Source organism: Copadichromis virginalis, linkage group LG18 (assembly GCF_057382275.1).
Source record: "Copadichromis virginalis isolate Kocher_CV1m ecotype Utaka linkage group LG18, C_Virginalis_male_GT1.1, whole genome shotgun sequence".
NCBI classification, from domain to species: domain Eukaryota; kingdom Metazoa; phylum Chordata; class Actinopteri; order Cichliformes; family Cichlidae; genus Copadichromis; species Copadichromis virginalis.
In genome coordinates this window covers 13,424,386-13,438,342 of record NC_140635.1, presented here as the reverse complement: position 1 = coordinate 13,438,342, position 13,957 = coordinate 13,424,386, and the positions used below count along the sequence as shown (strand labels likewise).

General features: G+C 40.2%; 1 protein-coding gene and 1 long non-coding RNA gene across 4 annotated transcripts; one reads left to right on the top strand and one right to left on the bottom strand.

The window, feature by feature from the left end:
• The first annotated feature begins 4,306 nt into the window (after window positions 1-4,306).
• On the top strand, window positions 4,307-12,133 carry tpm4b (tropomyosin 4b). Of its 3 annotated transcripts, none has more exons than XM_085438230.1 (9): window positions 4,307-4,642; window positions 6,269-6,394; window positions 9,505-9,638; window positions 10,380-10,497; window positions 10,574-10,644; window positions 10,747-10,822; window positions 11,036-11,098; window positions 11,188-11,257; window positions 11,422-11,630. In XM_085438230.1, the coding sequence occupies exons 1-9, from the start codon at window positions 4,529-4,531 to the stop codon at window positions 11,502-11,504; spliced, it is 855 nt and encodes a 284-aa protein (XP_085294356.1). In that variant the 5' UTR covers window positions 4,307-4,528; the 3' UTR covers window positions 11,505-11,630. The 3 variants fall into 3 exon arrangements, with proteins under 3 accessions (XP_085294356.1, XP_085294355.1, XP_085294357.1); XM_085438229.1 differs by lacking the exon at window positions 11,422-11,630 and adding an exon at window positions 11,771-12,133 and having other exon boundaries at window positions 4,311-4,642; XM_085438231.1 differs by lacking the exons at window positions 4,307-4,642; window positions 6,269-6,394; window positions 11,422-11,630 and adding exons at window positions 8,144-8,427; window positions 11,771-12,133.
• LOC146687423 (uncharacterized) lies at window positions 8,224-8,799 on the bottom strand. Its single transcript, XR_014916300.1, has 2 exons — window positions 8,620-8,799; window positions 8,224-8,559 (listed from the first exon to the last, which is right to left on the bottom strand). It is a non-coding gene; the product is annotated as an uncharacterized LOC146687423 (long non-coding RNA).
• Window positions 12,134-13,957: the final 1,824 nt, after the last annotated feature.

The following is a 13,957-nucleotide window of genomic DNA, read 5'->3' as shown; positions in this document are numbered from 1 at the left end:
TTTTTAAACAAAAAACATTTTATGGTTAAGTCAGTAAGACAGGAACTTAATTTAGATCATTATTAAATAATCTATATGGTAACAACAACAACAACAATAATAAAATAATAAAATAATAATAATAATAATAATGACCTTTAAAAACAGGGCTTATGCTTAATTATCTCACCCTTTTAAAATAATTATTAGTCTTTGAGGTAACCAAACAGCCTGCATATAAGCTGGAGTCATGATGGAGTGTAAACCAGTCTGGTGTGTAATCATGCCACTGATCATGCCACCTACTGTCATTGTTGTCATGTTCACATCCATGATAGAAACTGCTGCTCATGTCTTATCTCACTTTTGCTGACATGCTGTGAGATTCTTGATAGAATCTGAGAACACAACAAAAAGATCCGGAAGATTGAAACTGGCAAAGATGGCTAAATGCTGATTAGACATTTCCATGCAAACATGCCAGTATAAACATCTTAGCAATCTCATAGTTTCTGGTTTGTGTTATCCTGTATGCTGACACCAACTTTGCTTTAGTATTGTAGCTCCATCTTCTGGATTGATGTGTCACACATGTTTTACGATACATAATGATCACCACAAGATAGCACCGTTTTCAACTGTTTTAGTGTCCAACAGAATAAAGTGCAGCAGTGGGTCTTAATTAAATATGACAGCATCAAACAATTCAACATTTGTTATATAATAAAATACATGTTTTCATATTTATTACTAGTAAGTTAACTTGTCGATTACTTTGAATAGTTTAGATTTTAGGGGTGCACTGGTCAACACTGTCATCTCACAGCTTCAAATCTGTGAGGTTCCATATTCTACATTTGCAAAGACATGCATGTGAAGTTAGCTGGTGATTTTAAATTAGCTGCAGTTGTGAAGGTGACAGTTGGCAGTTGTCTGTGTCAGGCCTGTAATGGAGCGGCATAGGCTCCAGGCCTAAGAGGTTTCAGTTTAATTTCAGGCACTTGTGTTGGAAGGTGAATGATTTGCATTTCTGCTTAATTTCAAAGATCTGATGATGTCAAAATAGGAGTCAATACATGACACAACGAAAAGCTTTTATTTATAAACCATGGCTTTGTGCATATGGTGCCTTTAGGGTCACTTTAAACCACACCAACTGACTTCCTCAGAGGTGAAACACAAGGAGAAGTCCTGCTGTTTAATATACAAAAAATATAATGCTTATTAATGTGTCAGTGTGTCAAATTACACAAAGCTACTGCAGTGATATTGGAAGCATTACAGGCTTAGTATTAAGATAACAGAAGCCCGAGAGCTTGTTCAAGTGTGCTAACCCAAACAAACACACTTGGCTAAATTTGCATTCCCAGCTAATAGAGGTAGCTGAAGAGAGGACAATACAAAAATGCATTGTGGGTGAAAATAAAGCTGTACACAGTCCCACTTTCTACTGGTTTTGCACCTCTGCCTTTGGTATGAAAAGAATCTCAGCTGTGGGTTTGAGCAGCCCGACTGTCATCCTAATGCAAATGATCATCGTACTAATTACAACAGCTGATGTGAAAGGATGAAATGGCATCCCAGCAACAAATACTGACATCATCAGAGGTTAAAACACCCATGAAACACAAGTAGAAGTCCTGCTGTTTTGTATCATCTAAAAATATAATGCTTATTACTGTGTCGGTTTATAATGCACAAACCTACTGCAGTGATTAGGGAGTATTACACGTTTATTATTAAATTAAACTAAATCCAGGATCCTGCTTCAGTGCACGACTCCAAACAGCTGGTGTTTGTTCTTCTTTTTTAATTGATTTTTAGCACCCAGTCTCGGAGTCTTGGAGTGACTCTTTCAGCTGTGGGCTTGCGTACGAACACTGCACCCTGTCACGGTGACAAATCTCTCATCCCTTGGCTGGAGCGATGGAGTCTACACATTGTCAGAAGTCACAGATACAACTGGACTGGACTGAGTTACACAGCCAAATATAACAGACTGCTGCTTCCCTCAACCACTTCCATACTTTCTACGTGCTGTTTGTGTCTCGTTTATAGACATGTTTGTACAGAACCCTCATAGATCAAGAGAGCTGATATGTTTACTCTGGCTGACAAATCGGTTTGTCTCACTCTGAGTCAATGCATCACCCAGGTGTTACATTTGATTGTACAGGTATTCCCACCGTAAATCCTTTGAGTAGTATATGTTCTTTATTGTGTCATCAAACAGAGTACATAAAGCACAACTGCTTTTGTAAGTAAAATGAGTCCACCATTATGACAAATCCATGACATCAGCCATTTAAGACTTCTAAAAGAGTGCTAGTTTGTGTCCTTTGTGGTACTGCTCATGTAAACTCTAATCTGTTCCACCATTCCCATAGCTTTGTGATTTATACTTAGCAGGACTTTGACTCTACTCCCAAGGCGATACTGTGGCTTTTGGGGGAGTTTTTACCATACAAGGAGAAGAGGAGTTTAGCTGGGTTTCCTGTGGGAGGGTTCTGATTTCTCTCACTCCACTTCTGATTCTCTCTCTCTCTCTCTCTCTGATATCTCCTGTCCTATCTCTTTCTGTTCCCCTGCACAGGTTCTGCTCCAAACCTGCTTTCTCATCACAAGAAAGCGTGAACAGCGTCCTGAATATCATTTAGTGAAAGATCTTCCAAATTCCCTGATTGCAAACATGAATGCAATTGTGTAACCATAACACTTTGTGCAACTGGCATTCTGACACACCAAATAAGGTGCACAGTCACTACCAACACTGAATGTAATGATGTAAGCTTGTGTTAACTCCAGGATCTTGAAGCTATCAAACTGCCACCACGTTTGTAAACCTCTGCCTAAAAAGGCTCCTGCGTGCTCAAATCCTGCTGGTCTCTTACTCAGAACGCAAAGAAAAGATTGAAATTCCTACAACCATATTCCATCAACTTTCCTCAACGTTACCCTGGAAAAGCCCAAAAGGCCAACTCAAAACTAAAAGAAAGAAAAACAAACACAGCAGACAGTTTTTTGTTTGACAGATTTCTTTATCCAGTCTTAACCAGCTCTAACTTCAGCTTTGTGATCACACCTTTTTTTGGTTCATGTGGGCCCAAAATTACTGAACACACAAAGGAGCTCTGTTCCTTCAGCATACCTGGAATAATGTACATTCCGGTAACACACGGCTTTCCCCAGACAGCAATTCTCCTCAGACTCAGATGGCCTGAAACACAGACTCTCAGGTTTATACAATGCTGTCTTTACCAGAGCTTGGCCAAAATAGTGTCTGTATAAAGACTAATAACAACCAAGATGATGCATGCTGCAGCTGCGCCAGTGCAACGTGAACAACAAGAGATGCATTAGTCCAAGTTTATCTTGAGATGTCACTTAAATGGCCACGGCAAGACGCACCGTTCTTCGAGTTTGTGTGTAATCTTTATTTTTAGCCAGGGCAGCTGGCACAGAAGGGCTGAAAGAAAGCAGACAGGCTTATATGCGCCTCCCAGTTACTAAAGCCATATCCATGTTTTCTTTTGTTTTTCTTTGCCTTTCCTGGGGAGTTTTTAATTTTTCACTTAACAATCTACAAATAATGTGCAATTTAGTAAAAACAAAAACAAAAAATGTCTTTTAAAGATCTCATAAGTGCATAAGTGCACCAAATTCCTGGAATCCGTCTTGAGTTATATCTCCCAGTCAACTTTTTTATTTAGTGCGCCTTACAAATTGGAGAAAACAGATCTAAGTACAGATCTGTCAAACCAATAGTAATTAAGAGGATCTTAATTGCACTGGACCTGTGGTTTATGTCTGTGTATCCTGACTGCAATGCTGTGGCTGCCTGACGTGGATCACATGCAGACAGCTCTTTCCCCCAAATTTTCTTTGGCTGGATCATTTTCCATACAGCCCTTTTTCATTCAGCGCTAGAATGAAAACTATGTCCCTTTCTAACCAACTCTGGTATTAACATCAATTTGAACATTCCTAAGTAAGAACACAGGCATATAGATAGACCAAAGAGAGGCGAGAAGCCGCAAACATTATTAATGTGAACAATTTCCCTTTTGAAGTTTGTGAGTTCTTGGTCATTCTCCTGCTTTTTATCTGCGTAAAAATCCAAACAAGGACATAGGCTGGTCAATGCTGAAATGGCTACACCATGCTGTCCCTCCAAAGAACATTTGAGAGGTGAAGTTTAGATTAGGGATGGGGTGGGGGCAACAGTAAGTTCTAGAGGAGCCAAAGTGGGGAGTGGCGAAAGGGGTAACCGGTGGGAAAGGGCTGTCACTGGGGACTAGGGCTGTCTCCAAACCTCCTGTCAAGTTTAAATCACATACAGCTCCACCGACTCTCAGTCTGCATCCTCCTCTCCTGTGCTCGCTCGCTCCGAGCTCCCTCCTCTCTGCATCTGCCAGTTGCGCTCCCTGTCAACCTTGTGAGGGCTCCTGTGAGGCGTCTTCCTCTGAACATCTGCAGCAGCTTTTCCCCGTAACGAACTACAAAACTTCATTTTCTAAAGATCTCAAGACGCTGACACCCAACAGTCACCATGGAGGCCATCAAGAAGAAGATGCAGATGCTGAAGCTGGACAAGGAGAACGCCATCGACAGGGCGGAACAGGCCGAGACCGACAAGAAGGAGGCGGAAGATAAAAGCAAGCAGGTGACGCGTGGCTCATGAGTTTAATGTTTAATACAGGAATATTAAAATGTCACAGCATATTTACAACAAATGAAGTAAATGCATCACACATGCATAAATTAATTTTAATAATTACTTTTTTCCAAAATATGGGGAATCTTCTTTGTCAAAAAATGTGGACATTTTCAATATCAGGATTATATATCTAAATGTATCTGTGAAGTTACTCATACCAGTTGTATTACAACATCATTGCGTTATTGTGTTGTTGTTTTTTTCACTTTTCCTATAATAGTTTTTTTTAATAGTTTTTGATTTATTTTTGTTGCTAAAGTTCAGTCATAATCTAAAATACTAAATAAGAACACCAAAGCACAATTTACAGATTGCTGATATATTTCTCAGCAGGACTAAATGCTGAATCACAGGGATCAGTTGATACTGAGCTCCTTGTTCTGCAGTAGGAGACGGTGGAGGATATCCACAGAGATGGCTGTGACAAGAGCTAGGCTTATTATCCGAACTGAATCAAAGGAAAAGCTGCCAGGTTAAAACAGACCTATAGAATATCACGGTCTGACTCTGGCAGCATCCTTATCAGAAGTGAAGTTTGTATAATATAAAACCTCATAAATTTCTGTGCCCCCATATTTGGCGCCGCAGCGCTCAAGCCACAGACAGGATGATGTGTCCCAGCCAAACTTAATGACAGTGTACTTTAATTTCATACAAACAAAATAGAATCTGGAGATGCAATAGGATATCTGAGGTTTCTAAATAGAGGCAATTATCACACAGTGGGAGATGGTGTCCTCATTAACGTGGTATGAAAGGAATGTTAGAGAGCAGCAAGTTAGAGAGACTCGGACAAAGCCAGGATGAAGGATCGAGCAAGTGGAAAGTGTAAATATCCACTCTCTGGTAGCTAATGCCATAACAACTCCCTCAGAGAGCACAGGGAGCATCAGTTGTCACTGGCACTGCACATATGGACCCTCAGCATGTCTTCAGGAGCAAAGAACAGTCAGCATGAAATCCTAGAAGATTATGCAGAGCTCTTTAGTTTGTTGGGATGGCTGCAGCTCAAATAGTGCTAAGAGATGCTTTCTTTGCTATTCTTGGCATGACGAGTAGACTTTCAGAGTGCAGTTAGGCTGACGAAAGGCACTGAAAATACACAAAACTGCATGCAAAATTAACATCTATTACACACAACATCAGGCACAGACTCCGGCGGCAATTAAAGGATTGGGCCACCCAGACTCTGCAGCTATGTGTCTTTTCAGAAGGAACCTCCTAGTTACCTCACATAATCTACAGGCTTCATGGTGAATGTTTGACTCTGGAGCTTTTTAAGTGGAAAGAATAACCCGGATTAAAATAACAGCACGCATGTATTTGTTGAGAGGAGCTAGCTGTAGTCCAAAATCATGCACCCACTACGTATTTTCACCTCCTTATCTTCAAGTGAAATTCATCTTTCTGAAATACATCAGGATTATCCCAAAATAGCATTTAAGTGATCTGTAAAAGATCTAAAGCCCACTACTGCTTTCTGTCATATACCAGAATTTCATCATACTCACTTTAACTGAACAAAAATCTATATTTGATTCCTGACTTTCTCTCACATCTGCCTTTTCTCAGCTGGAGGATGAGCTGCTCGCTCTGCAGAAGAAACTGAAGGGAACAGAAGATGAACTGGACAAGTACTCCGAGGCCCTGAAGGATGCTCAGGAGAAACTGGAACTGTCGGAGAAGAAGGCCACAGACGTGAGTTCACCACCAAGACGCCATCGGAAAGGCATTATTACAGTGGAACCCCACAGCTTTTAAAATATCAGTATCAAATACTTCATATGGACTGAAATAGATATCACTCTATGAGAGGGGAAAAGGGGACCAGTAACATGGACACACATTCCTCTCTGTCAAAGCTGGTTTAAACAAAATCATTGGCTAAAGTGCTTGACTCAGATGAAGAGTTGCCTCTTATGCTTACATAACCCAAAAAAGGAAATGTCTGGACTCGCCCAATAGTTTAGTGCAGCTCGGTTGTTTCTAAAGTGCAAAATATGAACGTGAAGTGATTAAATCACTGACGGTCATACATAAAATAATACATATTGAAATAGGATAGGAATAAAAGAAGACATGAAAGGTTGTTACTTTAAAGAACTGCCTTGAGATTAAATTTAAAAAAAAATCCACCCCAATGTAAACTAATAACCCAGAAATCCTGAATTGATTATCTTGCATCTTCTAACCCAGACCGTGGAGATAATCACAGAGGTCTGTAGCTGAGCTATTTCTCAAGCACAGACACAACTTGGCCAGCCTGTTACCGACCAAAGAATTTCAGGAATGCAGCCTAAGCAAACAGAGAACCCCGTACTGCAGTTTCTAATGAAATCAATGCTTTGGCCTTTTTTGGGGCTGAGACGTTATTCTCTCCTCAGTCTAGCCTTTACAGTAACATACCTAGGCAGTGTGCAATGCTGAATGACTGCCGACCTTTGGAGACCATCTACATTTATGTCATGTATTTATTGCTTAAACATATCCTTTCCAGGAAAATGATGGGAATCTAACTCGGGATTATGCCTTATCACAAACAAAATAAATCCGGACACAGACTTGACTTAGTTTGCTTTTGGGAGTGAATCGTGACCAATATAATAATATTGATCTGACACTGGGAATGAAAAGAGTGGTTTTGAAGGTGGCTCGTGGACATTCTCTTCCCTTCAAGTCTGTGAAGTTTTCAGGAGGATTTGGAAAGTGTTTCAACTTCACAAAGCAGGTAAAAATCTGAGCTGAAGTAAGTGAGACGATCTCAAAGGTTAGAGGTGATAACAGGATTTTATTCCTCTGATGGTTTATCAGGTGGCCACAAATACTTTTTAGCTTCTTTCATACATATAAATGTAGTAAAAGAACGAAAACGTGAGGGGGAGGAAGAGTAGGAGGCAAATGGGGGCGATGAAGAAATGTGTCGCCACCCGATGGCTGCTGGTCATGTCTGCAACCAAATCAATTTACATTCCACGCCACTGCAGGTCAACAACCCCTAGTGAAAAGGATTATTACGGCCCCACCCCACCCTTGACCCTCCTCCTCCTCCACTAGAAGTAAATCTTTGGACTTTTGATTCCGGTCCTTTGATACAGTTTACAACCTGCTCCTCTCTCCTTCACCATCCCCCACTGACATTTACTTTCCTTCCTTTTCTCTCTCAGACAACCAAATCCAATCACACGATGATCCCTTAGACGTGATTCACGCTTTATCTAACAGCAGACAAATAACACAGTGCACTTCCTCTGCCTTCAGTCCGTGCAGTTGCAACACCTTCACTTTGCCATATAAGTCCACAATAGAAAACCCTGGCCCCACAAAAAAGTGACTTTACACACCTCCTTTGTGGAGGAAAAAAAACGTCCCACATTCCCCTCCTAAATCCTGTGATGTCATCTGAGACAGGCTTCTTCACATGATTGGAGGATCTCGTCATAAATTTCCTGAAAACTCCCAGCCCTTTTTTTCCGCCGTCCCAGCACCGCACCTCCCTGATTTCCTGCCCGAGAAAAGATTTCCACAGAGCCTGCAACTTTGAGGCGAATTCATAACTTAAGTGTCTTGATTGCCGGTTCAGACGAATCCCCGTTTAAAGAAACCAAACTGTCGGAATTATGGAAGCCGTGAAGAAGAAAATCCAAGCCCTCCAGCAGCAAGTTGATGAGGCTGAAGATCGCGCACTGGCAGTACAAAAGGAGCTGGAAACTGAACGGGAACTGCGCGAAAAAGTGAGATCAGTTTGCATTTAGTCCAACTTGAAGTGAACTTCTTTTACTTTTTGTCTTGATCTGTAATTCCAGCAAACCGGTTGAGCATCTTCACTGTAATCTGGGACTGAAGCGTTTACGCACTCCTGAGAGCTGGACTTGCAAAGTAGCGGTAATAATAACGCACCTAACGCGCGAAATAAAAACCGGAACCTCTGTATACAGATTACAGTAAAAAAATAAATAAATCTGTAGTTATTTTCTATACAGTCGTTACAGAGACAAGTTGAAACATCGCTGTGTCGACATTCCTCTGCAGACTTTTGTTCGGCTGTGTTATCTAACTCCAGCCCGCCCCATATATCTACCAAAACACCAAGAAATGCTGCAAGAGTCCCCGATGTTACATTAACTGTCAGTGTGGTTGTTTGACGGTAAAGAAAATGTTAAATTGAAGGTTTTTAAAGGGTACAATCTTACAGTTACACTTCTTGTCAATCATTCAAAACTTATTCTTTTTTTTTTCTCCCTCCCTTCGCCCTTTGAGCTTTTTGATTGAATAACAGCTGACACACCGTCCATCTGAAAAGGTGCCCGGAATCCTCCTTCCTGTTCCTCTTGAGCCTCTGCACAGGAAGGAGAGAGCAGGCATGGTTATCTGCGCTATCAGTGCTGTGGGAAACGGGCTGAGGAGAAGAAAGCTGGTGTCCCCCAAACATGCTTTGGTTTACACTACAAAAGTGAAGACAGCTGTAAAATATCAGATGCCAGCATGTTTATTAAAAAAAAAAAAAAGCTGTCACTGCGTTATCCTGTGTCAACATATTAGTAAAGCAGGTAGCCAGGCTGCAAAGTCCACAACTCATCAAAGTCACTAAGGCTGAAAAAGCAAATGAAACGCAAGGACCTGATCTTGACATCTTCTTAAATCCATGAATGAAAGGGGGGGGGATTATAGTGTAGCTTCAAAATAGATGAATGGATAAGCAGTTTTCAGCATTGAGCGTAAGTGGTAACCTTCCTGTTTTGGCTGCATTCATGTTTCCTTCCTGGCCTCTGACCTGCGACCTCCCTATCTCTCTCAATCTGTGGCTACAGGCTGAGGGCGAAGTAGCATCGCTGAACCGCAGGATCCAGCTGGTGGAGGAGGAGTTGGACCGTGCTCAGGAGAGACTGGGCACAGCCCTGCAGAAGCTGGAGGAGGCCGAGAAGGCCGCAGATGAGAGCGAAAGGTGAAAATCAGCATAGATCTGTAGATTCAGATGTATTTGTTACTGCTGTGAGTCACTGTGTGTTTTAATGTTAAGTGAAAGTTCTACACAGCCCACCGTCTTGAAGTTAACTATCACGAGCGTTTGCTGTTACCATGCAGATAGGCTTCAGCCTATTTCATGTGGCACAAAAAAAACTGAGCAAGCACACAAGTGAACTGGCTGAAATCACCCTCACTTGCTCATTTTCATTGGCTGGAAGTAGTGAGGGAAGCCTATTGGAATGTGTTGTTCATTCCCTCAGAGTGGAAATAAAGTTTGCTTGACTTAAAAAAAAAAAAAAAAAGAGTAAAATAAATGAAAGCAATACTTTGTAAAACTTTGTAAAGTTTGAAGTTTTCAAGGAAAAATCAAAAACAGCAATAGCACAAAAACTAGAGGCTTAAACAGAACAGTAAGGTAAATGGCCATTAAATGGCCCATGGCCCATCGGAACTGAAGCAGGAAGGCTTGATAACAGAACTGTATACAGAGCCATACAAGTCACAGTGTGATACAAAGATAGAGAATCCCATTAGTGCAGTGAATAGATGCCATTGCCTGTCAGTGAAATTTGACAGGTAAAAAATAACTGTTGGAAATGCAAAGTTGGTGGTTACTGAGTTAAGTCAGCTTTTAGTGAGTCTCCCAGATAACCTCTGCAATGTCGAGTGTCTTTATGGTCTTGTTGGACTAAATGTTCGGCATCGTTTCCATCTTTAGAGGCATGAAGGTGATTGAGAACAGAGCCATGAAAGACGAGGAGAAGATGGAGATCCAGGAGATGCAGCTCAAAGAAGCCAAACACATTGCCGAGGAAGCCGACCGCAAATACGAGGAGGTATGAACAGACGGATTGTATTTATTTTTTTGTGAGATGTCGCTTCAGCTGATGTTCAACTGTGATTTCGTTCCAGGTCGCTCGTAAACTGGTCATCCTCGAGGGTGAGCTGGAGAGGGCAGAAGAGAGGGCAGAAATTGCAGAACTGTAAGGAGAAATTCAGTGCAGTTATTCTCACCACAATATGTGAATTTTAAATATATTCTAAGCAAGTTATTGGAAAAAAAAAACATCTTTTCTTTCTTTCAGCAAGTGCGGTGACCTGGAAGAAGAGCTTAAGAATGTTACCAACAACCTCAAGTCTCTAGAGGCTCAGTCTGAGAAGGTAAGCTCACTATCATAAAACACCTTCACACATCCACACTCATCACTGTCACCCACTCAACAGGATCGGCAGCACATTAAGTGCCTTTTTTTCGTGCTCACATTCACTATTTGCATCCTCATCTCGACTACCATCACCTAAAAAACAGGGGAAGTACCCTGGTCATCCTAAAATGGCACAAACAAAGTTGTTTGCTTTTCTTTGTCTGCATAGTACTCTGAGAAAGAAGACAAATACGAGGAGGAGATTAAAGTCCTGAATGACAGACTTAAAGAGGTAAATTCATTCCCTCTGCTTAAGCTGAACCTGTGTTTTCTGAGGTAAGCTTTGCATCTATATTTCAATGTGTTTACTGTTTGAAAAAGGCGGAAACCCGTGCAGAATTCGCAGAAAGGACAGTGGCTAAGCTGGAAAAGACCATAGATGACTTAGAAGGTACGCTTTCTTTCAGCCCTCATATTCTACCCTACACTCCTTCTTGTAATAAATCTTTAACTTTCTGCTCTGATTTCTCTCTTTTTCCAATTTCCCCTTCATGGCCTGCACACTTTTTCCTCTCAACCTCCTGTGTCCTGCTTACTCTGCCTTTTGACCTGCAGATGAACTGTACACTCAGAAGCTGAAATTCAAGGCTATCAGCGAGGAGCTGGATAATGCCCTCAATGATATGAACACCTTGTAAACCCTGCACTCTGCCGACTTTGCATCTTTAGAAGCACTTTGTCTCTTTTATTCCTTTGCATTCAGAGTTCCCTTCTCCTTCTTTTTGCATTAAACTGAAGCTTAATAAAGACCTTTTTCTCTTTTACACTGCCTTCTGTCATTCACTGCAATCTGCTCTTCATCACTTTGCAGCTGTTTCTGCATTTTTCTCACTATGAGGCTAACAATTTTACAGTTACCTGACAAACAGTTATATTATATATTTCCTGCTGCTTTTCATTACAGAGAACCTATCACACGCAAAAGAAGAAAACATAGGCATGCACCAAGTCCTGGACCAAACACTGCAGGAGCTCAGTAGCTTGTAAAATGCCAAGAAGAACATCAAATAAGTTAAAAAAAAAAACAAAAAAAACAAACAACAACTTTGTAAAAGATATTTTCTACATGCCATCCATTTTTTTTTTGCAATTTCACTCTTAATTTGTAAAACACATGTAGCCCTTTTATGTATTTATGGTCCTTTTTGTTCCTTTTCCTTTTTAAAAAAATGGTTTTGGGTCCACATGATTTCAGTATTGATGCTAGGAATTGTGTTGTAGACCAAACTCTGTGCACAAATAAAACTGATGATGACGACGGTGTTAATGCTGCTGCTGATGTTTTGTCATGTCTGCGAGCCAGTTTCAACACATCTATAAACCGTTCCAGGGAAAAGAGCTCACCCTTCAGTTTACATGTGCTGGCATGCACACTGTCCTCTCTGTGCTAGGACAGCAGCTTTTTTTCTTTTTCTTTTTTTTTTCTTTTGCAGATACTGAATCTCTTCTTTCACAACAGTAGTGCCACTGAGTGCTATAATCAAGAAATGGCACAACCGCATGAGGTTAATACTAAAGATGTTATCAGAGTATAAGTGCGTCCTCAAACTTCTTATCGAGCTTCTTGTGACTGTGAGCTTTAAAATAAACAGTTCCAGTTGCTTTATGCTGTACAGTAAAGATAATTACTGAGCAATAAATGAAAAGTTAAAGACTACGTCCTCAACATTAAACCTCCACATTGTGCAACAATTACTCACTATTAGAAACACGATTCAACTCTGCATCAACACTTATTGGCTTCAGCACAAAGTGTTGCAAAATCGTGTGAGTCTTGTTAACAGACCATGACAGAGGCCAGGCAGTAAAGAAGGCTGTGTGATCTGATGGAAAGTTTTGGAAACAACGGTTTTCGAGACGCTTCAAAATGCATTAACACAAAAAAGAAAAGTCCTACAATTCAGTTAGATTAAAAAAAGAAAAAAAAAACCTTCACAACAACGAGATTAGTGTTCACTATCAATCAATCAAATCCTTATTTCAAACACATCAAGTGTTAAGACACATTAAAACAAATGAAAATGAACTCAAATAAAACCATTATATTCATTCAAAAGAGTGGTCAATTTTTTGAATTGACCACTTCCCATTCAAAAAAGGAGTAGGAGGAAGCAAATACTTATTAATCCCTACCACTATAGCTCATCACTTATCTGTTTTAATCATATAGTCTAATGTATACATATATGTTATAAATAAATATACCTATCTAATACACAGTCCCTCGTTACATGTATATATATCTTTATAAATGGATCTATAATTCTTTTTACTACACCTATCAAAAAAATTATATGTCATTGAATACAATTAGACCTTCTTAATGTACAATATAATATTTAACACCACTATGCATTAATGTTATTAATATAAAAATAAGGCTCCTTAAGACATGGATGCACAAAAACACTTTTTCTCTCTCCTGGTTACTAAACTAAACCACAATTCCTGGCTTATGCTATACGCCTATACCGTCTAAATAAACATGTTCACACAGAAACAGATGAATATGACTGTTCACTCAACTCGCTTTTAAATCCAACTTTTACTTTAAACAGCTATTAAAAAAAGATAAACCAGGTAAAATAATTATTGTTGTTTTGTAATCATTTAGTTGTTTTGCCTTTCATCTTTACAGTTTCCTTTTTCACGTTTACTCTACTTTCCAACCTCATTAGAAGTCCTAATTGACCCTTTTTAGGCTGTGGTAATTTGCATTTTTTTTCTTTTGTTGAATTGTAATTCAAATGGAAGTTGCTTTTTTAATTAATGAACACAAATTTCCCTTGATTTCCAAGTATACCGAAATGTAAGAACCAATGTAATCCTGTAGTAGTAGTATTAATGTCAGTAAATGCTTTGAGTTGAAGCTGACAGCAACTCAAATAACCACTCATTGCAACCAAGGTATGCAGAGTAGCACCAGACATCAAGTCTTGAAGCAGATGGGCTACAGCAGCATAGGACCACAACAGGTGCCTCTCCTGTCAGCTGAGGATGGGAAACTGAGGATACAGTTTACACAGGCTCACCAAAACTGGACAACAGACAACTGGGAAAGTATTGCCTGCCATTGTTTGAATGCCAACCC